This window comes from Fringilla coelebs (assembly GCF_963513975.1).
Source record: "Fringilla coelebs genome assembly, chromosome: 18".
Lineage (NCBI taxonomy): Eukaryota > Metazoa > Chordata > Aves > Passeriformes > Fringillidae > Fringilla > Fringilla coelebs.
The window spans coordinates 6682319-6710172 of NC_140044.1; the positions used below are offsets into that span (position 1 = coordinate 6682319).

At 55.6% G+C, this 27854-nt stretch overlaps 1 protein-coding gene across 6 annotated transcripts; it reads left to right on the forward strand.

Annotated features, from left to right (window-relative positions):
• The first annotated feature begins 3927 nt into the window (after window positions 1-3927).
• On the forward strand, window positions 3928-25641 carry UCKL1 (uridine-cytidine kinase 1 like 1). 6 transcript variants are annotated; one of them, XM_084217632.1, is made up of 15 exons: window positions 3928-3998; window positions 11683-11876; window positions 12400-12506; window positions 12852-13022; window positions 13261-13332; window positions 14609-14798; window positions 15195-15256; window positions 20362-20381; window positions 22661-22759; window positions 23101-23194; window positions 23496-23558; window positions 23860-23982; window positions 24288-24395; window positions 24570-24726; window positions 25270-25641. In XM_084217632.1, the coding sequence occupies exons 1-15, from the start codon at window positions 3949-3951 to the stop codon at window positions 25344-25346; spliced, it is 1587 nt and encodes a 528-aa protein (XP_084073758.1). In that variant the 5' UTR covers window positions 3928-3948; the 3' UTR covers window positions 25347-25641. The 6 variants fall into 6 exon arrangements, with proteins under 6 accessions (XP_084073758.1, XP_084073757.1, XP_084073755.1 ...); XM_084217631.1 differs by having other exon boundaries at window positions 3934-3998; window positions 11680-11876; XM_084217629.1 differs by lacking the exons at window positions 3928-3998; window positions 20362-20381 and adding exons at window positions 7482-7797; window positions 16559-16575 and having other exon boundaries at window positions 11680-11876.
• Window positions 25642-27854: the final 2213 nt, after the last annotated feature.

Sequence of the window (27854 nt, forward strand, 5' to 3'; positions counted from 1 at the left end):
CAGTGCAGCTGTGGAGGGGGTGCAGTGAGGGAGCTGTGCTTCGGTGCCCGGGTTGTGTTTGCCGGGCCTGGAGTGCTGTGATGGCAGAGACACGATGGCAGTGCCTGGGTCAGGGGGAGATGGCAGCCAAGGAGCTGTCCCCCGGCCTGGGGGCATCCCAGGGTGATTCAGGGTCCCACTGTGCTCCATCCCAACGGTGGGAACGCCCAGGAGGGAGGAATGGAGTCTCGGTTGCCCAGCTGTGGCCGCAGGAGGTGTGTAACAGGGACGGGGGCGGCATCGAGAGACAATCATGGGTCCTGCTGTAGGATGAGCCCAGTTGCTGCCCAGGCACCTCACATTCCTCTTGTTCTTTTGGGCTGGGACCCACCATAGGAGGAGTCTCTGCTTCCAAAGATGCATTTGAGCCCCTGACCACCCTCCTCAGGGTGGCAGGCCCCTGTGGTGCCATCCCTGCTTGTGCTCTTCCCTGGAGCTCTTCTTTGCTCCTGTGCTGACACTGTCATCACACTTTGCTCCAGCCCGGGGGAGCCACCCCTGGACCGGGGTGTGCCCGTCTCCAGACAAAACCAGGCTACCTCGGTCCTTGGGAAATGGGCACATTTCCTCTCAGTAGCACAACAGAAAACCTTAAATTGATTTTTCCCCTATGCAGAGCCAGGAAAGAGGCATCAGAGGGGGAGCTTCTGCTTTTGCTTTAATCAATTCAAACCTCAGTCCTCACTTTCCTTCACTGCTCCTTGTCGCCCACCAGAGGCTCGGTGTCTTTCCCTGCCGTGAGCAGCAGCTCAGTCACAATTAACATCCTCCACTGGCAGGTTATTCCAGCCAGGGAGGGGGGACAGTGGTGGCTGAAGCCAGGGTGGCTTCTCAGGGGTCCAGGGCTCCTGCTCTGTCCACAGCTCTGGCACCTGGATCCACCCTCTGCAGTGCCCAGTGAGTTGGGCACGTGCCTCGGGCTGAGGGAACTGCCTGAGCATTGCTGCCTGTGCTGGGCCTCGAGGCAATTAGTGAGAAAGCTTAATTAGTCACTGCAGCTCAGCCTGGTCGCTGCTTGCACTTCATCAGATCATGTTTGGATGGTGTCACTGGGGTAGATCCTGCCTCCCTGGGGAGTGGGGAGAGCTTTGGGAGCTGTAGGACAGCCTGGAGCAGCTCACAGGCAGCAGCAGGAAGGGGAGCACAGGCAGAGCTGTGGGCCTGGCACTGAAATCTCTGTGAGGGTGCAGAGGGAGCCTCTGGATCCCAAAATCATGTCCTGCCATGGAGGGATGCCCCTAGGAAAGCTCCATGTCCTGGCCTAGGGAAGGGAGATCTGGGTAGCCCTGGCTGCTGGCTTGGATGGTCACCACACAATCCTCACTGTCTCCCCTTGGGCATGGCCTGGGACTCTGTTCTCATTAACATGCAATTAATTGGCTTCTCATTGATTAAATTAACTGGCAGCACTGTGCTCCACAGGAGGGGAGCCCTGGGAACTGCTCAGGGCAGGGTAGACATGGGAAAGGTCCAGTTTGGGGGTCATCATGAGGTCTGGATCAAAATCCACCTCTGTTTCCATAAAGAGTGTCTGGCAGGAGCAGGGACAGCTGCAGTGGCCTCACAGAGTGACACCAGCCTGGAGGGGACCCAGGGACCATCTGGGGTCTCAGGGCCAGCAGTAGGAGCACCAGTCCTGGTGCTGGGGCTGTCCCTGTCACCCTCAGAGCACTCACAGCCCCAGTGAGGGCAGCACCATGGTCAGGAGGGAATTTCTATGAGAAAGTGAAAACTTCAGGGTTTTTCCCCCCACAAAAAAGGTGTTTTCCCCACTAGTCATCACTCAGAGAGGAACATGTTTCCCCTCACTCACCTTCTCCATGAGGCATCCTTTACTCTCCTGCTTGTCCAGAGAAGGTTCCAGAGCAATGCTGAGATCACCAGCACCTGCCAGTGCCACAACAGGTGAGCAGGCAGGGCCAGGTGACACCATAGGGGCACTGCTGGGGGCCAGTAGGTTGTGCCCCTTCAGGTGCTCCCAGCAAGGCAGTGCCAGAGGGGAAACACCTTGATCCAGAGGGACAGGCAGAGCCTGTAGGACCAGATGGGGGACGAGTTGTCCTGTCCCCTTCCTGTGGGATCTGGGGATTTGTTTAGCCTGGGCACTGTGACACTGTGGTCCTGCACCTCCGCTTTTGGGGAAACCCAGCATCCCATCACCCATGTCCCCAAGGAAAGAGTTAAACCTCCATGGGAGCAGGCATGGGCTGCAAGCCTGTGGGAAGACCTCATGGAAAGCTTGGATTGAGGGGAAGTGGGGAACCCTCGGCACCAAGACCTGCCCTGGGGAGGTTGGCTGTGTCCCCCCAGCTCTGGCCATGGTGGATAGAGCTGCCCAAACCTGGAGCATCTCCCACCCCCAGGAACCTTGAGAGCATTTTGTTCTTTTCTTTCTCTCCTCGTGACACCCATCCCACGGCATATCCGAATGTTTCTCGTCGATGCCAGTTATTAGTGCATAAGTGTATTTTGGGGAAAAAATTAAAACAGAAAAAAAAAATACAAAAAAAAAGGAAAAAAAATTTTCAATTTATCACTTGTAACCATATATATAAATATATAAATATATATATTAAAAAGTGTTTATTTGCAAAAAATAAAATTGTTTTAACGGTAAACTATCTTATAATAAACTCCCGATTTGTGATGATCTGTTCTTTTGTTAATCATTGACAAATCCTCAGTTGGAGAGTACTGTCCGAGCAGCTCCGAGCAGCCGAGCAGCGCCGAGGCGCTCCCTGTACTGTATGTATGAAACAGCTGTATCGAATAAATGGTTATTGATTTTTTATTAGCACTGTCAGCACTGTTATTGGGCACTTCGGTGGGAGGGTTGGACATGGGATCTGGGGGGTTTGGATTTGTCCTTCCTGGCAGTGGCTGGGAGGACCCCCCCAGCTGCTGAGGATGGAGCGTGTGGTCACCAACCCAGGGGTGCCCCCACAGCCGGGATGGGGACGGTGAGGACTGGTGGTGCTTGGCACAGCCAGCACTCCTGGTGCCAGGGGGATCCCAATGCCCACAGCCCAAAGCCCCCCACTCCCATGGTAGGAATGCCCCTAAAGCTGTTTCCAATCCACCCATCCCACCAGCAGCATCCAGCGTTTCCTGACCCCAGGGGCCACATCCAGCCCAGGACTTCTCCACCCTGGGGAGCTCTGCGGGACACGGGGCCACCCCCCGGCTCTCCCAGCGTGGGAATAAATCCTCTTCTGCTCCCTAATGGCTTTTTTGGCACCGAACCCAAGGCAGGGACAGATTTAGACTGATCTCGCTGCCGGCTGAGAGCGCAGCCTTTCCCCAGGGTCTCTCTCGTCTCCCCAAGGACGGGAGGGGACCCTGGGAGCGGTGCTCGCCCCCCACCCCCGAACATGTGGTACCACAGACCTCAGCCCCGGGATGGTGCCGAGTAAAACCAGATCCCAGCCAGCGCCTCGGGACCCCCACGGGGCCGGGGTCCCTCAAGCTCTCCCCGGTGCCCAGCGACATTGTCAGAGCCCGGGTCACCCAACCCGCGCTTCCCCCCAGCTGCAGAGTGGTGGGGGGTGCTGTGTGCTGCATCTCCCAGCGTCTTGGGCAGGAATGCTGCTGCGGAGCCGCCCGCAGGTACCCACAGCATCACTCTGAGCCCCACAGCACCCACCCATGCTCAAAACACCCACCTGTACCTCCGAACACCCACCCGCACCCCACAACCCACCCCTGTGCCCTACAGCACCCAGCCGTGCCCACACAGACCCATCTCCCCGCACAGCTCTTCCTCATGACCACAGCACCCCTCCGTGCCCCCCAGAGCACCCATCGGCGCCCGGAGCCCCCCCAAACCCCACCCTCCCATCCCGCACTACAAGTCCCGGGGATCCCCGCGGCAGCGCCGCCCCCGCCGCTCCCGCCTCTCCCCGCAGCACCATGGCCGCGGCCCCGGTGCCCGAGGGGGCTCCGGTGGAACCGCACGACAGGTAAGACCCCGCTTTCTTTTCCCCGGGATAATCGCTCCGGGGCGGGACCGGCACCGCGGCGCCCCGGGTGCCCCGGTTCGGGCTTGCCGCCGGCTCCGGGGGTTGCGGTGCCGGTCCCGTCCCCCGCGATGCCACTTCCGCGAGTGGGGCCTCCCCGAGCCCATCGCTCCATGAAATCCCTTCGCTTTTCCCACCAACCACATCTTCCCACCCCCGCTTTATCTCTTGTTTTTTTTCATCCTTTTCCCCCCTCCCTTTCGTATTGTTACCTTTTCCCTTATTTACCTTATTTTGTGGTTTTTGCCCTTAATTTCCCAGCAGATAATCCACAGCCTCCCATTTTCCAAGCTTGCTCGCACATACATCCTCTCCATCAAGATGAAGAGTGGGACAACCTAAACTTTTCCACCCCAAACCCCCATACAGGGTGATTCCCCTCAGCCCCCCCCCCGCTCCAGACACACTCATGTTTCCCCTCTATTTTCCACCCTTTTCCAGCACAAACCTCGGGGGACTAGCTGCTCCCAAACATCGAATATCTGGGAATTACATTTGCAGCATCACTGGTGCTCTGGGGATGTGGCAAAGCTTACAAGGATGGAGCATCCCTGTATCCCTGCTTGTAGGGTACCAACACCCCACAGCACCGCCCCACCAACCGTGGAGTCAGTGCCAAAGCATCCCTTCTGTTCCCATCCCTCCTGTTCTCATCCCTCCTGTTCCCATCCTGCATGTTCCAGCAGCTAAGCCCATTGCTGGCAGCTGCCTGTGCTCTTCTTGTGAGTCAGTGGTGGATAGCAGGGAGGGTGAGGATGAGGATGAGGATGAGGATGAGGATGGAAGGAAGGAAGGAGTCTCCCTGAGTTGTGCTGGTCGAGCGAGGGATGAATAACTGGGTTGTGTAACAGAGCCCCTCCACTGTGGCTCCCGCTTGGTATAAACAGCAACAGATAATTTGGTTTGCAGAGGGAAATGTTTGTCCTTTTGTGGTGAGGGAGCAGAGACCATAACAGAGCTGGAAGCTCTGAGCGTGGAGCTGCTGAGATGAACCATCAGCTCCAGGTGGCTCTGGCCAGGACAGAGCTTGGCACAAGGCTGGGTAAACCTGGAGGGATGTTCCATGGGTTCCAGGATGGGCATGGGCCTGAGACAGTGGGATGGCAGCCAGGTCCCTCCATCCCTTGTGTGGGTTCCTCCACCCCTCAGGCAGGTTCTTTAATTCCTCAAGCCAGTTCATCCATCCCATGGGCAGGTTCCTTGATCCCTTGGACATGTTCCTCCATTCCTTGGCTGTGTTCCTTCATCCCTTAGGATGGTTTCTTGGACAGGGAAGGCCTAGACAAGAGCTGGCAGACATGGATCCAGCCCAACTCAGCAATGGAGGAAGCAGGTTTGACCTCCACGCTCCTGTGGTGCTGCTCCCAGGATGGGATCTGGGAACAGGACCCTCTCCTTGGAACAGGCATCCTTCCACTGGGGGCTTGATGTGTCTGCAGCTCTTACACCAGTCCAGTGACAATACTTGTGACCAAACGAGGAAAATCCACATGCAGTCCAGCTTCCATCCTTAAATCCCAGGGGAAACCCACCCAGCAGCTGCCAGCACCAGAAGGAAAAGGGGATCCTGGCCTTTGTGCCTGCTTTCCTCTTTTGCCATATTTTAAGTCTGCCATTAGAGGAGGAATTTGCTTAAAAATCACTGGAAGAAAAAAGTCGTAAAGCCAGGAATTTTAACTTGTGCAAGAGCTCAGAGGGTGGGAGGGGGCTTGGGAAGCAGAGATTTGTGCCAGCAGGAAGGCTCAGTCCCAGCTGGCCTTTGGAGCCAGGGTGTCCCACCTGGGAGCCCAGTGGGAATGTTGGGTGGGATGCTGGGAGAGTTGTTCCCATTGCCCGGACATTTAACAAAGGCAGGAAAAGTGGCAGCAGGAGCAGGCGATAAGGAACAATATCCTTGGGCGAGGGCTCCTCGCCCGTGTCCCGCATCCCTTTGCTTTTTTGCTTCTTTAATGAGAAGGAACAGAAGTGGCTCCGGAAGATAATTTTATTTTTAAACTTCTGAGAGAGCTTTTACAGTGAGAGGGGAGTCCAGGCAGAGACCAGGGATGGAAAAGTTCCTTTGATCATCGCTCACTTTCCTGACTTTGGGGCAGCAGCTGCAGCTCATGCTGGAGACAGGTTACCCCAAAACCCTCCTGTCCCTGTCCCCTGGCTCAGGACCAGTACCTCATTTCTGGTTCAGATCAGGTTTCCATCTTTTGAGATGATGCTCTGCAGGTCCCATTGGTGAGCAGGAGCAGGAGGGGTGTCCTGACAAGTCTGGGAGGCGGGGTGTTTCACCTGCCTCTGGAATAACCTTGATGGCTTGAGGAGGAGGAGGAAAGGGTCTTTTTCCATTTCTGGCCCCATCTCCAGGTGTTGGTTACTAAGCAGGAAGGAGCTCTCTCCCTGGAACCCCTTGGCAGTAGGTGTGCAGGGGCCCAGCTCCTGTCTCACCATGCTGGTGGCCATGGGACTTTGTCCGAGTGCTCTGTGCCCCTGGCAGAGCCCGGCTGTCCTCCAGTGTGCCCTGTGCCACCTCCTCCCTTCCTTGGCAGCCAGAGGCTGTGGGCTGAGGGCTGCTCTGCCCCAGTCTCTGCTCCAGAGATGGCCTGGACCCCCCTGCCGTGGTGCCCAACATCTCCCACCCTTGGCATGTGTCCCACCCTTCAGCAGCCTCCTGGCTCCCTGGGCTTCCTGCAGCTTGCCCGGGCTCCCTGCCCTCCCTGGAGAGGCTGGTGCTGGAAGAGGAGCCGGCTGGCCCGGGGGGGTAAGGGCAGCTGGCAGGGGGTGCTGAGGGAGCGGATGGCCGGGCACGGCCCGCGGGATGTTATTCTTAGCCACCGGCAGCCCCGGGGTGTTGAGTTTCACCCACTTGTTTACTCCAGGGCTGAGGGGCAGCTCTTGGGGAAGCTGAGTGACCAGGGGGGACCCTCAGCCAGACCCCCCCACTGATGGGAGCCGAGGGAGAGGGGTGGGAGTCCCGGACCAAAAAGCCCTACATGGCCAGCAGCCCCTGGCCCCAAGCCCCAGCTGCTCCACCAGCTGCATGAGGGGTGCTGGCTGGGTACCCCCTGCCCTGGGGTCAGCCCCTCCTGACCCCTGCAGCCCCCTCCCCAGTGGTGTGGAGAAGTCCCTGGGAACTCACCAGTGCCGGGGGATGTGGATGTCACTCTCCAGGTGCCCTCCCTGCTGAGCCCACAGTCCAGGACAGCCGAGCACCCCCAGTCCCAGGAGCAGAGGCACTGGGGCTGGTGTTTATTGCCTGTGCTGGGGGCGGTGAGGGGAGGTGTCACCTCACCCCCAGCCCCCCTCTTTTTCTTTAATCAAGCCAGTGCTATTAATATCAGGTAATGAACGTAATCTGGAGGTTAAGCTATCCTCTTATGCTGCTGACCGCCTCGCAGCTCCCGGGCACAGACACTCCCCCTGCTCTGCTCCCTTCTCCTGCCGCCATCTTCCAGCCCCCGGCTCTGCTGGGGCTCTGCCTCACCCCGGCCTCTTGGGACCCTTCAGTGCCCACTCCAGGGGACTCTCTGTACATGGCTCTGTGCCCCAAGAATCACCCTGGGAGCCCCGCTGGCATAGCCCCTCCCTTACCCTGGTAGTGCCAGAGGTTGTGGGACAGGAGCTGAAGCGTGGACAGGGGTGACACCCTCAGTCCAGGATCAGCCCTGGGCCGGTGGCAGGGGGACATGAGCAGCCCCCCAGCCTTCTCCAGCGTCCGCATCTCCGGCTGCTGGGCCCTTGGGCCAGATGGCGGGTGAGTTTTGCTTTGGTTTTGGGTGGAATTTGCTGGTTTTCATCTGTTTGTTTGCTGGAGTGAACTTGGTGTCTCCTGTCCCTGTCCCTCAGCCCCAATTCCTGTGTGAAAAGATCAGCTTCCCATGGGATGTGGCTGCAGGCAGCCGGGCACCTCAGCAGGCTGTGGGGGGCTGCTGGGGGGTCCCTAGGGCTGCGAGCTCGGTCAGTAGGTTGTTTACGGGGCGCAGAGCCCAGGACATGCTCTCCTGTCTGCTGCCAAGTTCAGGTTTGGGGCTGTGCCATCTTTCCTTGCTGCTGTGGGCACTTTTGGGACCTGCTGCCTTTGCTCTGCCAGCCCAGCTTGGATCCAGGGTGGTCAGGGGTCTCTGACGGCAGTGGGATGCAGAGAGCCTGAGCACAGGGATGGTGATGGGAGCACAGTGGGGAGGGAGAGGGGTGTCAGTAAATCTGTGCTTGCACTAAGCAGGAGCAAAATGCTTCCTTCATTTGTGCTGGCTTCTCAGGAGCAGGACCCCCCAGGCTTCCTCTGGGATACTCAGTCACAGCAGACCTCGCATTAGAGATAGAAATGAGCCGAGACACACGCTCTGGTTCATCAGCCAAGGTCCCGGTTTATTCTTCCTCACAGCTCAGCCAACAGACTTCAGCTACTCGCAGACTCTGACTACAGCAGGCTCCCACTGAGGGCTTCCCTTGCAGGCTCAGACTGAGCTCACAGGAGACCCCTCACAGCAGCAATTCTCTCTCCCACTTGGTCAGACCTCCCCCAGCCAGCTAACCACTCATCCTTATTGGTCACAGCTGTGACCCACTAAGGGCAAGGCTGGTTTTGGTAATTGGCACAGCTGTGGCTTATCCAGGTGAAGGTTGCCTGTAATTCATTCTCCTGCAACGCTCTAGCAAGGATGCAGCACCCGCAGGGAAGGCAAAAGCATCCCCAAAAGCTGGGGACAGCCTGGAGAGAGCTGGTGGCAGCCAAGCCCTCCAGGAAGGCTTGCCAGGAGAGGGGTTGCCAAGCCCAGGTGATGTTTCCTTTCCTGTTTGTGTGGCTTTGGCACCCCAGGGATTTGCTCTGCTGGGGAGGGTCCATGTGGGACCCCCCCCTCCTCTGGGCAGAGCAATGGCATTGGCTCCAGCTCTAAACAGAGTCCCATTCTCTGGGGGCTTCACCTTGTGGGTACAGGGCATTGCAGGGGCTTCAGTGCTGCTGCAGGGAATCTCTTAAAAGGAGTAGGGAGAAATGGCCAGTGGAGATGGCTGAGATCCGCCAACCCTTTGGAGCAAGAAGAGCCCCTTCCTGGCAAAGGCAGCCATGGAAAACGTCTACAAATCTTGAAGTGTAACATTAGGAGAAAAGGCACGACCTTTGGAGAACTCCGGGACAGCCCTACAGTCCCACAGCCATTCTTCTCCCAGATAAATCATGGGAATTGTGGATTTCAGAGGTGTAGAATATCATCTGCCTGTAGAGGTACAGGTTTGGGTGATACTGATAGAAATGTGTAGAATTTTGGTGAAAGTCCAGAATTATTTGGATGAGATAAGGCAGAACACCAGCTCTTGGGATGGGATCCAGGTGCTGCATCCCAGAGCAGCCTCAGGTGTGCAGGGGGAGGATGGCTCCACTCGTCTCCCAGGGGTGTGTCCCTGCATCCTGCAGCAATGTCCTCTCTGTGCCCACACCCTGGGTATGCTGCAGGCACCCTGGAGAGCCCAGTGGAGAGATGATGGGAAAGCAAGGTGGGGCTGTGGCTGTAATTCTGGGCACTGGTGGAGCTGTTGGAGACCAAGCCTCTTCCTGCCTGCCAGGAGCTGGGTGTTATTGATGCTGGTGGGACCAGAGCTCAGCCTTGCTGCAGCTCCAAAAAACAGAGCTTCATCCAACTCAGAGTCACTTTGGGAATGGTGGCCCGAGTCAGGATCTGCAGGCTGGCACAGCAGAGCTTGGTGCTGTGTGACACCAAGGGGCAGAGCAGCCCCAGGGCTCGCCTGTCTCATGGAAACTGACGTGCAGTCCCAGAGGAGAAGCAGCCGAGCTCAGGCTCTGGAGCGAGCGCAGTCCCAGGAGAGGGGCTGGGATGTGGATGAAAGGAGCCGCTTTCTGCTGTGGTAAACAACAGTGTTTGTGTCACCTCTGCTTTTATCCAGCTGAAGTGACGTTGTTTGTGCCCCAGCACCAGCCCCTGCTGGCAGCCCCGCTCTGGGAGTAGCACCGGTGGGGAGCGGCTGCTGCAGCATCACCCGTGGGACAGGAGACCCAAACATCCTGCCTGGGCTTGCTTCTCCTTGTGGAAGGAGCCATTTTTTCACAGGGAGACACCCCTGAAGGTTTCCTGATGGGTATCATCTCCTGAAGTTGCTTTTAAGGAGTTGTAGTCGGGGTGTTTTGGGCTCCTGGTTGAGCTTGAGCCTGGCAGTGCTTGGAGCTGGCTGTGTGTGCTGATGGGCTCTGGCCAAGGCTGGGGTGTTGGTGTCCTGAGCTCTTGTGAGGAGCTCCATGAGTGCACAGCTTAGGGTGGACATTGGTGGGAGAGGTACTGTCACAGGGGCAGGAGCTGCAGCCTGGGTTTTGTTAGCAGGAGTTCAGCAAAGCCAGGCAAATCCCTGTCTCCTTGTCTGCTCCACAGGGATGTGCCAGAGGTAGGGATGGTGTGCTGTGGGCATCCTGCCATGCCCAGGGGCTTTGCCAGGGGGATCCCACCGTGCCCAGGGGGTTTGTTTGCCATGCAGGGGTGAGGGTTGCCGTGTCACTTCACACACAGATGGCCCTTCTGAAATTTTGATCTTTATCTAAAATTGTTCTAAAAAGGGCTGGGGGAGGGAAGAGAATTAATCTTCATACCGAAACAGCTTAAAATCAACCCAAAATCTGTAAAGCCCTGCAGTTTAAGCCCTTTCAAGAGCAAGCCATAACACAGCAGCAGCAAAGCCCTGCTGGCTCGGCTGGGCTGTACCAAACAGTGACAGCTTGGAGCCAGTGGTGCCCAGATGTATTGATTTCACTTCCAGCCCAGTCATGGCTGGGGAGAGGAACAGCAAGAGCCAGGAGAGCCCTTTGTACTTTCTCCTAGGGAGCAGACATCCCTCTGGGGCAGCAGAACAGGAGCAGGGAGGAGCAGGCACTGGTATAAATAATCCTCCCTGTCCCTTAGCTGTGCAGGCAGCGGCTGCAGCTTATCTCCTGGCCAGAGGCCACTTATCGCCTCCTGGCCACAGCTCTCCTCCTGCCAAGCTGGAAAGGGCTCTGGAGGGTGCCTTGTTCCTCTCCCTCTTCAGCAGGGAAGATAAGGGAGAGTGTTCAGCAGCTCCAGGGCTTTGGGTGAGCTCAGAGCTCTCTCAGCTCCCAAGGCAAAGCTGATGGCTCTGCCCAGTTTGAAGGATTGTCCCAGGAAGCTTCAGGAGAGAAGCTTGGAGAGCTAGGTCTTGGGTGTGAGTGGAGCACTCAGAGTGGGGAGAGGAAAGGGACTGGGGATGGGGGGATGAGGATAGTTGTGCTGTAACCATGTGTTTGACTGCTATCCCCAAGAAGTGTCCCTTGGCACACCAGGATGGGTTGTTGCCCCCTGGAACATGCCCCTCAATGCTTTGAGAACTCACTGGGGGATTTATTTCATGCAGGCGTTCCTCAGACAGCAAGACTTTAGGGATGGATGTTTGCATGGCACCTTTTCCAGGTTCAAACTGCTTCTGTGTGAGAATTCCTCGGTGCTGTCCGTGGCTGTGGGCCACAGAGATGTGGGTGCTGGTAGTGCTGCAGCGGGGCTGTGCTTGGCTGTCCCACCCTTCACCTGCACACCTCAGGATCACCCAAGACCCCGCTCCCACACACCAGGCACGTGTGTCCTTCCCCACCAGGGTAATTGTGCCCCTCTGTCCCCAGCAGCAGCAGCAGCGCAGAGTCCCTGGACCGGCTGTATCCCGCCGTGGGCTCCTCCAAGCCCCCCCGCAAGCGGACCACCAGCCAGTGCAAGTCGGAGCCGCCGCTGCTGCGCACCAGCAAAAGAACCATCTACACTGCGGGCCGGCCCCCCTGGTACAACGAGCACGGCACGCAGTCCAAGGAGGCCTTTGTCATAGGTGGGTCACCTCTGCAGCCCTGCCACCTGCCCACGGCTCTCCTGCACATCTTGGTGGGAGTCCTGCCCCAGCACCTCCTTGGAAATTGGAGGTTGGCTCCAGCCTGGACAGGAGCAGGGGGAGTCCCTGTGGTTAGTCCTGCATTGACTGGGTGGGCTGAACCTGAGAGTGTGCAGGGGAGGCAATGAGTTGTAGGAGACCCCACTCTGCTTCTTGTTCCGTCAGCTCCTGTTGCCTGGGCTGTCACAGGTTCCTAAGGATTCAGTCTGGACTGGTTCCCATGCCAGCACTCCCCATGTTACATAACCATCTAACAATGGGTTTCCCAGCTTTTGCTGGGTATGTTGCTGGCAGTTCCAGTACATGCCATTTGACATTTTGCAGGATAATCTCTTGGAGGGCCTGTGACTTCCCTCTTTGCAGGCCCCTGCAGCTTAGTGCAACAGCACAGGACCTGGGCTCCAGCCTGTGGTGGGAAGGGCTGTGCCTGGGCTTGGGGGCTTCATCACCTTTTCCCTGGCAGGCCTGGGAGGAGGCAGTGCCTCTGGGAAGACCACGGTGGCCACCATGATCATTGAAGCTCTTGATGTCCCGTGGGTGGTTCTGCTGTCCATGGACTCCTTTTACAAGGTGAGGCTGCACCCCTGTTGGCCTGGCCAGGCTCCTCAATTTGCCATGGCCCAGAGAAGCTGTGGCTGCCCCATTTCTGGAAGTGTTCAAGGCCAGGTTGGACAGGGCCTAGAGCAACCTGTTCTATGGCAGGCGGTTGGAATGAGGTGAGTTTTAAGGTCCCTTCCAACCCATACCAATCTGGGTGTGTGTGGTAACCCCTGGTAAGGAAACACGTTGTAGATTTAGGGACAGCCATGTGGTTTCCCCCTCCAGTGGCTCTTGTGAGGCAGGGAAGAGGTGACTGGGCACAGCAGAGGGGAGGGAGCTGCCCAGCCATGTGCCCTAAGCTGTGCTCTGTGGCAGGTGCTGACCAAGCAACAGCAGGAGCAGGCAGCCAGCAACGACTTCAACTTTGACCACCCCGACGCCTTTGACTTTGACCTCATCATTGCCACCCTGAAGAAGCTGAAGCAAGGCAAGAGTGTCAAGATCCCCATCTACGACTTCACCACCCACAGCCGGAAGAAGGAATGGGTATGGGACATAGGGGGGTGGGACGAGGTGGGGGATGGCCAGGGCAGGACAGGTGGGAGCCAACTGCACCCCTCCAGCCCCTGGCCTTCGCAGTCCAGTTGGTGCTGTCACCCTCTGCTCTGTGCCTGGGTGTGTTTTTTGGGTGAGCTGTCACAGTCACAACCCAGAGAGATTCCCTGGGACAGGGCACCTCTGAACAGATGTTCTGTGCCTAACCACATCCATTCTGACTCCCCAGAAAACGCTGTATGGCGCCAATGTGATTATCTTTGAAGGCATCATGGCATTTGCAGACAAGGAGCTCCTGAAGGTGAGGAAAGGTTTTGAAGCAGTTCCAGGGAGAGATGGTGGGAGGATGCTCTCTCCTGAGGTCCTGCAGCAGGGAGGTTGCCTTCTCTTCCAGGTTACACCAGATGCTGCAGCACTTCCCAGGCAGGAGAAATAGGCTTTGACTCTCAGCAGCCAGGGAAGAGTGTTTCAGCAAATACCTCAATCTCAGCTGGTGCACAAACACAACTAGAAATAGCCCACCTCCACACTGCATGCTGCAGCTTGCACAGCCAGAGGCAAAGTCTGCTGAATTTCTGCTGCACAGAGCCTGGTGTTCCTAACATGGAATCATCCAGCACTTTAGGCTCTCTTGGGGGCTATTTGGATATATCATAGGATCACAGAATGGTTTGGGTTGGAAGGGACCACCTTCACAGGGACAAATTTCCTCTCAATATCCCATCTAACCCTTCCCTCTCACATTGTGAAGCCACTTCCCCTTGTTCTGTCACTCCAAGCCCTTGTCCAAAGTCCCTCCCCACCTCTCATGGAGCTTATTTGGATACTGGAAGGGGCTCTAAGGTCTCTCCAGAACCTTCTCTTCTCCAGGCTGTACAGCTCTCTCAGCCTGTCTCCATCCGTCAGAGCATCTTTGCAGCCCTCTGACAAATCCTGCAGCAGGCAGAGAGCCATACACAAACTTAGCCAAGCTCTGTCTGAAAAGTTTCCTCCCCTGCCAAGTGAGAGCTTGGGTTGCACTTTCCTGGAGCAAGGATGACCTCCAGTGGACAGCTGGGTGAATCCCCCAGGAGACTCCACTCTGCATCCCCACTCCTGCCTCTTGCAGTTAAGGACAGAGTCATGAGCTGCCCTGCTGTGCTGGGCTCCTTTCCAGCATTAATTCCCTGCCTGTGGGAGAGGCTTGGAATGAGATGATCTTTAAAGTCCCTTCCAATTCAAACTCTCCAAGGATTCTTTGATTAAGAAGCCAGTGTTTGGTGTGTGTCATGGACAGTAACTTCTCATCTCCTCCTTGCTCTTAAATAACATCCAGCAAAGTGTTGGAGCTGGTTAGCAGTAGGGACAGAGTTTGGAGCAGGACAGGTCTTAGGGGACAAGAATAGGGCGGCAGCAGGGGGCTCACAGCAGCACCAGCCACATTCCAGGGAAAAGCTCCGTGCAGGCCGGAGCAGAGCAGAGCCAGGCCCTATTAAACAGCTACTGGGCTGGGCTCAGCCCTGCTTGGGGCAGCAGGGGAAGGTGGATTGAATCCCACACCTGACCAGGTGGGATTTGTCCCTCCCCTCTCCTTTCAGCTCTTGGATCTGAAGATATTTGTGGACACGGACTCGGACATCCGCCTGGTGCGCCGCCTGCGCAGGGACATCAGCGAGCGAGGCCGGGACATCGAGGGGGTCATCAAGCAGTACAACAAGTTTGTCAAGCCCGCCTTCGACCAGTACATCCAGCCCACCATGAGGCTGGCAGACATCGTTGTGCCCCGAGGTACCTGCCCAGGGCTGCTCAGGGGTACCCCTGACAGCACTCAGAGAACCCAACCCACTGCCCTCAGCTCTGGGCTTTGTGTTTTGTGACCCCTAACCCTAACCCTAGGCAGAGCAGTAGAACCCTCATGGGAGTAGGGCTGGTGCCAAGCAGATAGATGTAAGGGGAGCCATGGTGTGGCACTCCTGTGTTTCCCTTGGCATGCCTTTTGTAGTTGCAGAGTCCCTGGAACTTTGGGCTTTGTGGTTTCCTGACCCCAGGTCTAACCCCTAACGGACATGGTTTAGTGGAGGGCTTGGCAGTGCTGATTTAATGGTTGGACTCCATGATCTGAGAGGGTTTTTCCAACATTTACATACCTGATTCTGTGATTCTTTTGCTTTTGGGTCACTTCAGGGAGTGGAAACACTGTGGCCATCGACCTGATTGTTCAGCACGTCCACAGCCAGCTGGAAGAGGTGAGAGCTGCCTGGTCCGTGGGTGGTGAGGGGGGTTCACAGCCTTGCCTGGCAGGGAGCTGTGTTCTGGGTGCCCAGGTGGGAATGGCCTGGCTTCTTCTGTGCTCCAGGTGTGGGAGTTCCTGTGAACTCCTCCCAGCCCTCTCCCTCAGCCCAGTGAAGGAAACTGCCTTCTCCCTGTGCTCTGCTCAGTCCTGGCTCCTCTGCCAGCTGTGGTCCAGCAGCAACTTCCTTCCCTCCCTGGGACAGCAAGTCATGAGGGGACAACCAGCCACCCTTCCATGATCCAAGGGATGTGTCCCCCTGTCTGCAGCCCTCCCAGGGCCAGCATTTCTTCAAACCCTCCACTGCTCTTGGGCTTCTCCTCTTCCCTCCCATGCAGACACTGCTGCACAGCCTTTCCAGTCAGGAGCCCACTTCTCCTCTTCTGTGCTGCCTGCAGCTCCTGGGTTTCAAAACTCAAAGTCTTGTCACATTGGAGCCCCAGTCTGGGCACATGCTCCATCACTTCCCCACTGCTGGCTTTAAGTCTTCTCCTGTTGGTCCTGGCCCAGTCCTGACCAGTGGTTTGGGACTCTTCAATGAACTGATGGCATTTTGTGTTGCTGTCCTGAGCAGCAGAGTCTCCTCCCACCCCATAGCTTTGGTGATGTTTCGGTTATGGAAGTGCTCAGAGTGATGTCCTGGGAAGTGCAGGGAGTGTGACCTGGATATAGATACGCTGGAAAGTAAAGGGCTTGATTCTTTCAAGTCTTTTTTGGAGCTCTCAAGTGGCAGGAGCGGCTCAGCCCTGGGGTGGGAGCTGGCACACCTTGGCATCCAGCTTCCCGTGCCTGCTCAGGAGGGGACTCCTCTTGCAAAGGTGTCTTGGCAGTTTCCTCCTCGTGGAGTATCTGGCTGCCTGAATTCCCAGCACCAAACTCTGGTTGGGAAGGTGGTTTCTAAACCCTCGGTGACAGAAGGAAGGATCAAAGCCCCAGCATCTCTGCTAGTGCCAGGCTGAGAAGGGCACCCAGCCCTGAGGCAGAGTCCAGGAAAGGGGAATGGCTGTTTCCCCCAGCTCCTGGCATCCAGTCAGGGAATACCACAGCAAACCCAGCACCCCCAGAGTGCCACTGTGAGCCAGGCAAGGGGTTGGCTTGGGGAGGGCTTTTCTGACCTGGGGAGGGGAAGAAGGGCAAAAAGGCTGCATGTGAATTCAGGAAAATACTCCTATTTTTCCTTTTTTTTTTATCTTGAAACGACCCTGGTGTTGACAATGCTTAATACCGGTTGCGTTGTGTCTTTGTGTTGCTGCCGCAGCGTGAACTCAGTGTCAGGTAAGAGCCCTCACTCTGTCCTGTGTGTGCAGCCCAGGCATTTCCAATGCCAGGCACTGCTTGGCCTCACCCCGACCCGCGGCGGGACCGGCAGCTCGCGGAGCGCACGGCCTTGTCACCCCCGCGGCGGCAAAAGGCCACCTTCCCTTGGCTCTGGGATGGCAGGGACAGGGCTGCTCCCCAGGGAGGTGCTGCCAGCCTGAGTGCAGACCCCTGAGGCTGGGACAGGGCCAGGTTTGTACCTGGGGATCCCCGGTCTCTGCAGGAAGGGAGGCTTTGTATCCTGACATTCTCTTTTCTTTCTCTTCGTCCTCTAAAATGAATGATTTTCAGAGCTGCTCTCCATCCCTGATGATTAAAAACCATTAATCAATTATTAGATTAGTTAAAGGTGAAAAACCTTGAAGAAAGGGTGGAGAGTGACTTTTTAAATGATAGTGATAGGATGAGGGGGAACAGTTTAAAACTAAAGGAAGAGAAATTTAGATTGGGGGATAGGAAGAAGTTCTTCCCTGTGAAGGTGCTGAGGCCCTGGCACAGGTTGCCCAGAGAAGCTGTGGCTGCCCCATCCCTGGAAGTGTCCAAGGCCAGGCTGGATGGGGCTTGGAGCAACCTGGGATAGTGGAAGGTGTCCCTGCCTTTGGCATGGAGTTGGAATAGGATGGTTTTTGTGGTCCCTCCCAGCCCAAACCAATCTGTCATCTTGAGGGTGGTGGGAGCCCTGGGCCCCTCACTGCAAACAGGGATGTGCCTGGAGCCACACAAAGGAGCATAGCAGCTTCACATGGCCAGAGGTGCCAACTTTCCCACAGCTTCTGGAGGATGCAGAACCTTTTCTGGAGGACTGGGAAAATCCTGTTGCCTAAGTCCAGCAGGATTTCTAAATGCTCAGTACCTGCAGTGGATGCTATAACATATATGTTGAATTACTTAACCTCTTCAGTGTGGGGCCCCAGATGGGACTTAGCTCTCCTGCTTCCATTAAAAAGCCACCTAGGCTTTCAGGCATTCTTTCAGGGAGCAGAGGGAATGCATTACTGAAGATAGGTTTCCATTTAGATCTCCATCGTTGCGTGGAGATACTCAACTCAAGTAACCTTAAGATTTACATTTGGCATACAATGAGCTTTTAAAATAACTGAGATGAACATGGAAAAGGCTCTGCTTTATTTATTTCTGCCTCAGCCAGTCACTTCCTAGACTAGACAAGTGGATGTTTTATTTTATTTCCCTTTGCTTGTTTAACACCCTGGGGCCTGGTATTTCCATACAGACACGTAAGCTTCCCTCTGTGTCTGGAGGTCCAGGTGGGAAAGGGCTCTTTAGTATGAAGAGAAATGTGTGGCTTTAATAATGGCAGGAATAACATCAGAGAGGAGACTAATATGTGTGCAAATAGATATGTGTATATAGAGAGAGATAGATACTTAAACACACATAAAATTTCCTTTCTCTTCCTTAATCAAAGGGTTGCTCAGTACAAGTGATATTCTTCTGCACTTAAAAATTGGGTATTTAATATATCCATAAAGTATTAGAAGTTTTATCATAGCCAGTTTGGAAAGGTAACTCTGACCTCCAGAAACACCTCTGGGATCACCACACTCAGAGTAGTTTTATGTTCTGTTTAAAGCTTCCATTTATGCCTTTGACAGAAAATCTGGAAAAAAAATTCCTGCAAAAATCCAAATCTGTTGCTGCTGCTGGAGCCCCAGTGCTTTACTGCTGCTATGGTTTCCCCCAGCCCTGCTGTCTCTGCAGGAGGAGTGGGGTAGATGGAGAGTGACATCGAGTGAGATGTGCCTGGCAAATACAGGCTTTTCATCACAAACAATTCCCCATCCTCTCGTCTGGAATGGCTCCATCTAAATGTCACAGTTGTTCTGAAGTCTCTGCTGTTTGGCAGTGGTGGGGACACAGGGAGGGCTTTGTGCTGGTAGGATAAAACCTGAATGCTCAGATCTGGCTCCAGTCCCAGGTGTCTCTGTGGTCCTTGTGCTCCAGGGCTGCCTCTCCTGGCCAAGTAACTGGCTGGGACAGGCCAGATGGGTGAATTCTGGGGGGCTTAAAGCAAGTGGTGCCTTCCTTGGACATGCAAGGCTTATTTTCATTCTGAAACTACTGGCTCCTGAGGAGCATGCTTGCCTTCCCAGTTAATCCCTCAGAGCACAGCTTGGACCTTAGCATTCTTAGAATATTTCTTGTCCAGCTTCCCCCCTGTTTGACTGTGCTCATGCTGGAGAGGTGGTTCCATACCAGCACTCCCAGGTGGGTATTCCTCCCGGAGCCTGGCAGCAGGAGCTGGAGCAGCCAGCCCATGCTGAGGCACAGTGCTCCCAGCCCAGCCTGTTCTCCATCCCTCCCGCCACGCTCTCAGCATCCAGCCCCGCTCCTGGAGCCGCCGCTCTTTCCAGCCCGTTCCCCTGGCCAATCAATATTCCCCACCCCCAAGGTCCCAATCAGCTTGGCGTGCCCTTTGCCAATTGTGTCTTTAAATATCAGCCCATGGCGCAGTTTAATAGCCCTTGTTTGAAATGTCAGCCCTGAAAGGCAGCCGTGTACGTGTTTGAAATGCCTTGACTGCATCATCTCCTTTGTAGCTGGATGTCTCTTGTCTGCTTCCTGCTCGATAGCATGTTCCACAAAGAGCCAGGGATGCTCCCTGAAGCCTTCCTGGGAGATGGTCACCCCTTTCTCTCTCTCTCTCTTTCTTCTTCTTTCCATTTTATTTTCCCTTTAAAGCCTTTGTTCTCAGGGGGAAAAAATAAGTTTCCAAAATAAGACGTTTTCTTGACGTGCTCATGGCTGCCCGTCTGGATGTTCCGTCACAGTCCAGTGTTGGCAGGGAGGGACAGGAGGGATCAGAGTCCCTCCTTCCCTCCCAGGATGGGCAGGGGGTGACAGGGGGGATGGCTGCTGGAAGGGCTGAGCTCTTCTCTCAGCCTGTAGGCCCTCTCCAGTCATGGTGAGCCCAGGGCAGGTCCTGGTGAGCCCAGGGGAAGGAAAGTCGTCCCTGCAGCTGATGTTCTGTTCAGACACAGGTTTCTCTCCACATTTCCACTGCTCTTGGCTTTCAGTGTTCTCCAAGGCTTGGAGATCATCATCATGCAGGAGGGGGACACCCCTGGGAGCCCACAAGCATTTTGCCTGGGAGCAGGGCAGGTTGTATGAAGGATTTTTAGGTTGGACAGAGGTTTTTGGCCTTGAGTGCCTGTGCTTGCTCTGAGCTTGCATTGGAGCCCTCAGTGAGGGCTTGGCATGAGCCCTGGAAGTGTTGAGAACCAAGCTGGATGGGGCTTGGAGCAACTTCACATAGTGGAAGGTGTCTCTGCCTGTGTCAGGGAGGGTGGAATGAGCTGATCTTTAATGTTCCTTCTTATCCAAATAGTTCTAGCATTCTATGGTTCTACATCCCTTCAGACTCCGAGAGCCACCGTTGCATTGTGGTACTGCCTGGGACACAGGTGGGACAATGTCCCTGCTATGGCTCCAGGACAGTGAGAGCAGACTGTTCTTTTCCCTCATGGAGCCAGGAGTGGAGGCAGTGCCGTGGAGAGCACTGGTGACATGCCTTAGTCACCAGGGGAGGAGTGTTGTGTCTGCACGGTGACAGCCCAGGCACCAGGCAGGTCCAAGAGCCGTTGATCAGTTAGGGGATTTTTTTTCCCCCCTCTGACTAATGACAGTGCTTTCTCCTCTGTTTCATGTCATGTTTGTCCCTCTCCTCTTAAACTCTGGTGTCTCCTGTCTTGTCTCCCCTGAACATCCCTCCCACCGGGTGACCAGAGGAAGCTGCGCTGGGATATGTGAGGAGACAAATGCTTATGGCAGTGTTTGGTTGTGACTAACGGCGGGGAGTGGGCGAGGGCTGTGCAGGGTGAGCCGCCTCACTAACCCGGGCAGGGCATCTTGGGGCACACAGCTCATGGGGTCCTGCCTTGCTGGGGCTTTGTGTGGGCCGGACAGAGGTGGGGGCACTTGAAAGAGAAGCTTTATCCCAAAAATGGGACCTGTTTCCCCAGAAAGCACCATGGGGAGACCCTCACAACACTGAGTGGCTTCTGAGCAGGGTGCTATCCAGACCTCCCTGTCCCCACACAGCATTTCTTGGGGGTCTGTTGACAGCTTGGGATGCTGGGGAGGTGTTCCCACTGCTCATGGAGGTTGGAAAACCCTTGGTATCTATGGCAGGGAGCAGGAGTCAGGTCACACCGTGACAGGAGAGGGGCTGCCCATTCCACTGGCATGGTGGGATGCTGTGACATGGACCTGGCAGTGATGGAGGGGAAAAGTGCCAGTGGCAAACTCAGTCCTGTGCTCTTTGGTGAGCTGTGGTGATGGGAGATGACCCAAACAGCTCCTCTGGTTTAGGCAACAGCAGTTTGTCACCTGGGCAAACCCAACCAAGGCCATGTGTGGGTGTGTGGCTCTATGTTGGGGGCGTGTCTCTGCTCCATAAAGCAGGTGAGCTGGCAGCCCCCATGCCAGCTACAGCATCTGCCCAAGGCCCTCACCACCACATGTATTGGTATCCCAGGGGCTGAGAGGGGTTTAGGCAGGGCTGTGCCCCCAGGCCATCTCAGGCAGGAGAGGGAAGGGAGGGCTGTGGGGGCAGAGCTGTGGGTGCTGCCAGCAGGGAGCATCTCCAAAGGCTTCTAACCCATGGGACAGCGACTAACAGAGTGAGCTTGCTTCACTGACACCAGGGCTGGGGCCTTGAGGGCTGCTTGTCCCAACCAGCAATGGGGTCTGCACACAGCAGGCAAGCCCACGGGGGAATCACAACCCATCCATGCTCTCTGCATGGCTGCCAGCTGTCCTGGAGTGTTCTCTGCATGGGGCTCTTGGCTGTTACAGAGGAGTGGAGCTGGTAAAGCAAGAAGGAGCCCTTAAGTACCCACAGGCCTTGGGAATGTCTCATTTGGTGTTGGTTGGCCAAGACCAGGAGATGGCTGTGTGGATGGAGGCCTCAGGCTCTGCCCTCCTCCATGCCTATCCATCTTCTCTGTCTTCCTCTCTGCTTGCGTGCCTTTGTGTGCCATGAATCCAGGTTTCTGCTTGATTTGAAATGTTAATCATGCAGTGCTTTCATTTGCTCTCTTTGCCTCCCGACGTCTCTGTGTTTTTTGCTGGATGCAGCCACTGGCACGTGTGTGATCTGACGTGTGGCTTTCCAACCCCAGCCCTCCTCCCAGACAAAGTTGCTTGTCCATGCTGCCCAGCCTTGTGGAAGCCAAATGTGACCTTCTTCTCATTACTGCCACTCTCCCAGGGAGAAGTGACTAATGGGGCTCCATTGTGCGCTTCCCCATGAATGGTGTTCCCTTGATCCCAGAATAGCTCCCAGCCCTATTCGTTATGTGGAATGAGTCACACAGAGCCAGTCCTGTCCAGCCATAAAGTCTTGAAGCTGTTCCCAATTTGGAATGGGCCAAGTGGTCTCTAAAATAGCCACATTCCAGATATGTGCCAGCGCTGCCAGCCTGGCTGCCTGTGCAATTCCTCGTGGCATCTGGCACTCACAGGTCAGAGAGTGCCACAACAGCCCCTCCTCACCCCATGAGTCCAAGATTCATCAATAGATGACTGACTCTGGAATAGGAGAAGGTTTTGATTTTATTTTCTACTTTCTTCCCAAACAGTGGAAACCAAGATGGGCCAGCCACCTTCAGAGAAGCTGTGGCTGCCCCATCCCTGGAAGTGTTCAAGGCCAGGTTGGATGAGGCTTGGATTAACCTGGTCTAGTGGAAGGTTTCCCTGCCCATGGCACAGGGTTGGAACAAGATGGTCTTTAAAGTCCTTTCCAACCCAAACTATTCTATGATCCTGGGTGAGCTGTCCAGCAGGAAGGGCAGTCCTTGGGCTGCAAAGTCACCCTAACTCCAGTGGCCCTGGTTTGTGGGTGCAGGTCCCTTTGCCATGGCAGGGACCAGGCAGGGCTGGCTGCTCACTCAGTTCAGCTGGCTGGCCTCTGTGTGTGTTTGCAGTGTGAGATGACATCTGGGAGGATGGCTCTGGCCATGTGCTGTGCTCCACCCTTTGGGCAGCCTTCCCCAGACCTTCTGACCATGTGTTTGGTTTTCAGGGCTGCCCTGGCTTCTGCCCACCAGTGCCACCCACTTCCTCAGACCCTCAGTGTGCTGAAGAGCACCCCTCAGGTGAGGGGCATGCACACCATCATCAGGTAAAGCCCCTGCTCTGGCTCTTGGGGTGGGATGGGGTGCAGCTGCTGATGGGACGGGCTGGCCTGTCTTTGGGCTTCCCAATCCCACTTTTGGCTCAGTATGGCTTGAAGACACAAGATAGGGCAGATGGTGGTGGCCCCTGCATAGAGGAGCTGTGCAGTTACTGCTCAGTGATCTTGCCAACAGTTTTTCTGCTTTTTACCTTGAAACAGACAGCACAGTTTCAGGCTCAGATGGTGCAAACAAGAGTCAGGAAGGGGCAGGGACTGCCAGACCTCTGCCAGCATCTCCTGGGACACATTTTGGTCCAGAGCTGACGCTGCCTTTCCCTCCCCTCTAGAAACAAGGAGACCAGCAGAGACGAGTTCATTTTCTACTCCAAAAGGTTGATGCGGTTGCTGATTGAGCACGCGCTCTCCCTGCTCCCGTTCCAGGTGGGTTCAAGGCTGTAGGTGCTGGGTTTCCTCTCTGATTCCTAGCCCTCAACTGCTGGGGAGCCAGGACAGTCCTGGTGCTGCTCCTCCAACCTTCCCCATGGACCAGTCCTTTCAACCCTCAGAATAAAATGCACCAGGTCTCCCCAAGGCCATGGTGGAGCAATGCTGTGGCCCTGGGTGACAATTCTTTGTCCAGCCTTGGTGTCCAAGGCTCCAGCCCCTGCGGCTTGCTGACTTCAGGGCTCCTGTGAGAGGCACATCAGAGCCCCTGGTAACTCTTCTCACATGTTTTTTGTAGAGTTGCACAGTCCAGACCCCTCAGGGACACGACTATGAAGGGAGGACATACAGTGGGAAGCAAGTAAGTGGAAGCCATTGAGACCTGCCTCGTGGGGGTGCAGTGGAAGCCCTGACTGCTATCAGACTGGGTTTGGTGCCTGCTATCATGAGTATGACACCCTGTACCACCAGGAAAGGCAGGTCAGTGACCAAGGGTGCCATCAGCAGTGTCACTGTGCCACTCATGCCCTCTCACTGAGGGTGGCCTGGGAGTGGCGCTGCCCTCTTGGAAGGGATGTGCTTTTAGATTGCCCATTAGAGTCCCCCACTGCTGAGACCCAGTGTGGGGTGGTGGCAGCTCCTACCCTGTGCATGTGCTGCAGATCACCGGGGTGTCCATCCTGCGAGCGGGAGAGACCATGGAGCCAGCGCTGCGCGCGGTGTGCAAGGACGTCCGCATCGGCACCATCCTCATCCAGACCAACTGCAACACCGGCGAGCCAGAGGTAAAGCCCTGGGCTGCTGAGGGCATCTCCTGGTGTTAACCTGCCTCCAGGGTAGGGCTGTGGCTCAGGTGTTTCCTGACAGCCCTTCAGTGACCCAGCAGTTTGTCTTGGCAGGGTTGAAAGCTGCTCAGGTGGGTTTTGCCAGCAGGCTTGTGCACACAGGGGCTGGTTTGTGCTGGCTCTGAGCTGACAGCCAGGGTCCAGAGACAGAGAGGCAGGAGGGATCCCTCACTCCTCAAAGAGAAGGGCTCAGGTCGCTCCATTTGCCTGCAACCTCTAAGCTGCTCTCTCCTTCCTGCACCCAGCTCCACTACCTGCGGCTGCCGAAGGACATCAGCGAAGACCACGTCATCCTGATGGACTGCACGGTCTCCACGGGTGCTGCAGCCATGATGGCAGTGAGGGTGCTGCTGGTACGGACGGGTCAGGCAGGGAGTTTGCTCTGGAGCAATCTGCAAAGCAGCTGCCACAGCCATGCTGAGGGGATGTGCCTGGAACTGGCTCCTCTGCGGGAAGGAGGGTGTCAAGGGTGCACAGCACAGGCTGGGGTAGGCTCACCCTGAGCTATCCCTGTGCATTTCCTGTAGGATCATGATGTCCCAGAGGACAAGATCTTCCTGCTCTCCCTGCTCATGGCAGAGATGGGTGTCCACTCGGTGGCCTATGCATTCCCCCGGGTGAAGATCATCACCACGGCTGTGGACAAGAAGGTGAATGACCTCTTTCGGATAATCCCCGGCATTGGTGAGTGTCCTGCTAGGAAGGACTTGTGCTGAGGGGATTTTTAGTGCTTCTGGTGGGGAGAGAACATGGTTGCCAGCAGCAGTTTAGGTCTGGCCTTACATTACCCAGAGACCCACTGCCCCTCGTGGGTCCTGCTGCCAGCTGGGTGTCAGGATCACCCTGCTGGTTCTGGGGGCTGCGGGGCAGCCATCGCTTTGTTCCACATGCCATGAGCCTCCTCCAGCCCCAGGGAGAGAAGTCAGGCTGGGACAGCTGGAGCAGCCTTGTGCCCACCTCCTTCCCTAAACTGCCACCTTCCACAAGTTCACCCAAAATAAGCTCGCTGTGTTCTGTCCTCACCTCTACTGTGCCAGGAAACACCTTCCACCGGGTGGTAAAGCAGCCTACAGGCTGCTCCAATTTTGCTGTCACTCCAGTTTTCCTGCTGTTCATGCTGTCAAATAAACCTGCTCTGGTCGCCTTGCCTGCCGTGATGAGGACAAGCAGCAGGATGGGTCTCAAGGCTCCCACAGTGCTGCACTCTGACTCTCTGTCTCCCCACAGGGAATTTTGGAGATCGGTACTTCGGGACGGACGCTCCTCCTGACTGGAGCGATGATGAGGATGCTCTCAGCACTTAGCTGGATGTGGAGGTGCCACTGGCACCAGGCAGCTTCAGCACCGCACCTTAACCCCTCTGTCCAGTGCAGATTTCTCCTTCCTCTCACCAAGCATAGATATTTTTTTCAAATCTTACATCGGAAATCTAGGGCATATTTTTTCAGAGAAACGTAAATCCTAGTTTGACTTTATGGGCAGTTGCGTGTCCCAGCATAGAGCGGAGTTAATTTATTTTAATTTAAATATTTGCCTATATAACTTATTGGAGATATTTTATAAAGAACAATAATAATTTTTTTCTCTGGTTTTCTTGAACTGAGCCATTCTTTGTCACTTCCCATGGGTACCTAGAAAGATTTGTGACCCTTCAAGAACAACAGTCCTGGGAGAGGAGATATCATGGGCAATGATGGGAGATCAAGATTACTACACCTTCAATCCAAATGAAGACTTCGTGCCAGAGTAGAGGCAGTTCCTCCTGCCTGAAGGGGAAACCAAAGCTATTATAGAGTGTCCAAATGAGCTACACAAGGATGATGAAGGAGGAGACTGAGGGGAGAAGCTGTCAGGGTCTGCATCTTCCTCCTGAGGGAAGTGGAGGGGCAGTTACTAATCTCTGTGTATGACCAGGGACAGGACTTGAGGGAACATCTGGAGCTGTGTCATGGGGTGTTTTAGGTTGGGTGTTAGGAAAAGGTTCTTCCCCCCAGAGAGTGATTGGGCACCAAAACAAGTTCCCCATGGCAGTGGTCACAGTCCCAAGGCTGCCAGAGCTCAAGGAGCTTTTGGACAACAGTCTCAGGCACATGATGGGACTGTTGGGAAGTCCTGTGCAGGGCCAGGAGTTGGACTCAATGATCCTTGTGGGTCTCTTCTAACTCAGGTGATTCTATGATTCTATGAAGTTCACTCGTATTATGAAGAAGCACCAAGTGCCTGTTGTGAGTTCAGCAGCCAAAGTGAAACAGAGCTCACCCCAACCGCAGTTCTTACTGAATCAGAGCTGCTCAAGACGGGGTGAGGGGCAGGTCCCATATCTGACCCAGGCCACAGCGAACAGGATGTGACCTGTCACAGTGCAGGGTGACCTCAGTGGAAGGGGAGCTGGCCCCACATGAGGGGGGTTCAGCCAGAGGAGGCCGTGACCTCCAGGGCTGAGCACGGAGCATTTTCCTTTCCTGCAGGATTCCCAACACCTTTGTGCAGGAGATAAACCTCCCAAGAGGAGAAAAGCTACCTCTTGTCTGGGTATCCCTGGCCTGGAGCTGTCTCCTGAGGGGTCAGGCAAGGCAAGCAGGTGCTGCTGGCAGCGTGGGATTGGGAGGGGGATGCTCTGCCAAGCCCTCCCCAAAATGGAGTCACCTGGTGATCACTCAGTATGGGCTGGGGTGTGACGAGCCCAAAATAACCGGCGCTGCTCTGCGGCACATTGTGCAAATTCTCAACCAAATTTAAAAGAAAACACACCCGAGTTCCTGCCAGCACTTGGTGAAAGAAGGAGCCCTCCACTGCAAGCCACACTCAGAGCCAACACTGACACTTGATTAGTGTCTGCTAAAAATAGTTCCCTGCGTGGGTGGAAGGAGAGCTCATGAGCACAAACACGAGAGGACAGGCAGGCATGGGGGGGCTTGGGCTGGAGCAGCAGGTCAGCAGCGGTGGGTCGCCGGCTCCATGATGTGGGCAGGGACATCTGCACTAGACCAGGTTCCTTCCAACCCCATTCAGCCTGGCCTTGAATGCTTCCAGGGATGGGATATCCACATGTCACTTACTCCGGGGGGAAAAGCACCTCCTCTCCCCCAGCATTGTTGGTGTCTGCCTTCAGGTAACATGTGAAAGGACAAGAGGAAACGATTGTGCCAGGGGAGGTTTAGAATGCATATTAGGGAAAATTTCTTCACTGAAAGGATGCCCAAACATTGGAAAGGGCAACCCAGAGCAGTGGTGGAGTCACCATTTTTCCTTAGCAGATCCCTCTTTTGCCTCAGATCTACACTTTCCCTGACAGAGCCACGTTCTTACTCAGATCTGCACAACCCAGTCTGTCTGAATTCGAGAAGGGTTTGGATAAGGCTCTTGGGCACATGGTGTGACTTTGTGTCCTGCGTGTAGCCTGGAGTTGGACTCAATGATCCTGAAGGGTCCCTTCAGCCTGTTCTATGGGTCAATTCAGCACATTCTATGCTTCTGTGATTATTTTGCTTCAGCAAACCAGCCCTGTGCCCATGCCAGCAGCTCCCCCTGGGCAACTACTCCTGCCGCTGGCAAACATGGAGCCACCACCTCCCTTCCCACCCCATGGGCTGCTCCTGCTACTGGGATATATGGAGCCATCCTCTCTCCTCCCACACTGCACCTGCTTGAGGCAACCATGGCTGATTCGTCCTCAAACGCCGTCTCTGGTGACTTCCGGCCCCGCTGCCGCCATTGCCCTCACGCCGCGCCGCCATCTTGGATCCCTCACGCTCCCTGCCAGCCCGCCGCCTTCCTCTCCCTCGCGCCGCCATCACCAGCGCTATCAGACC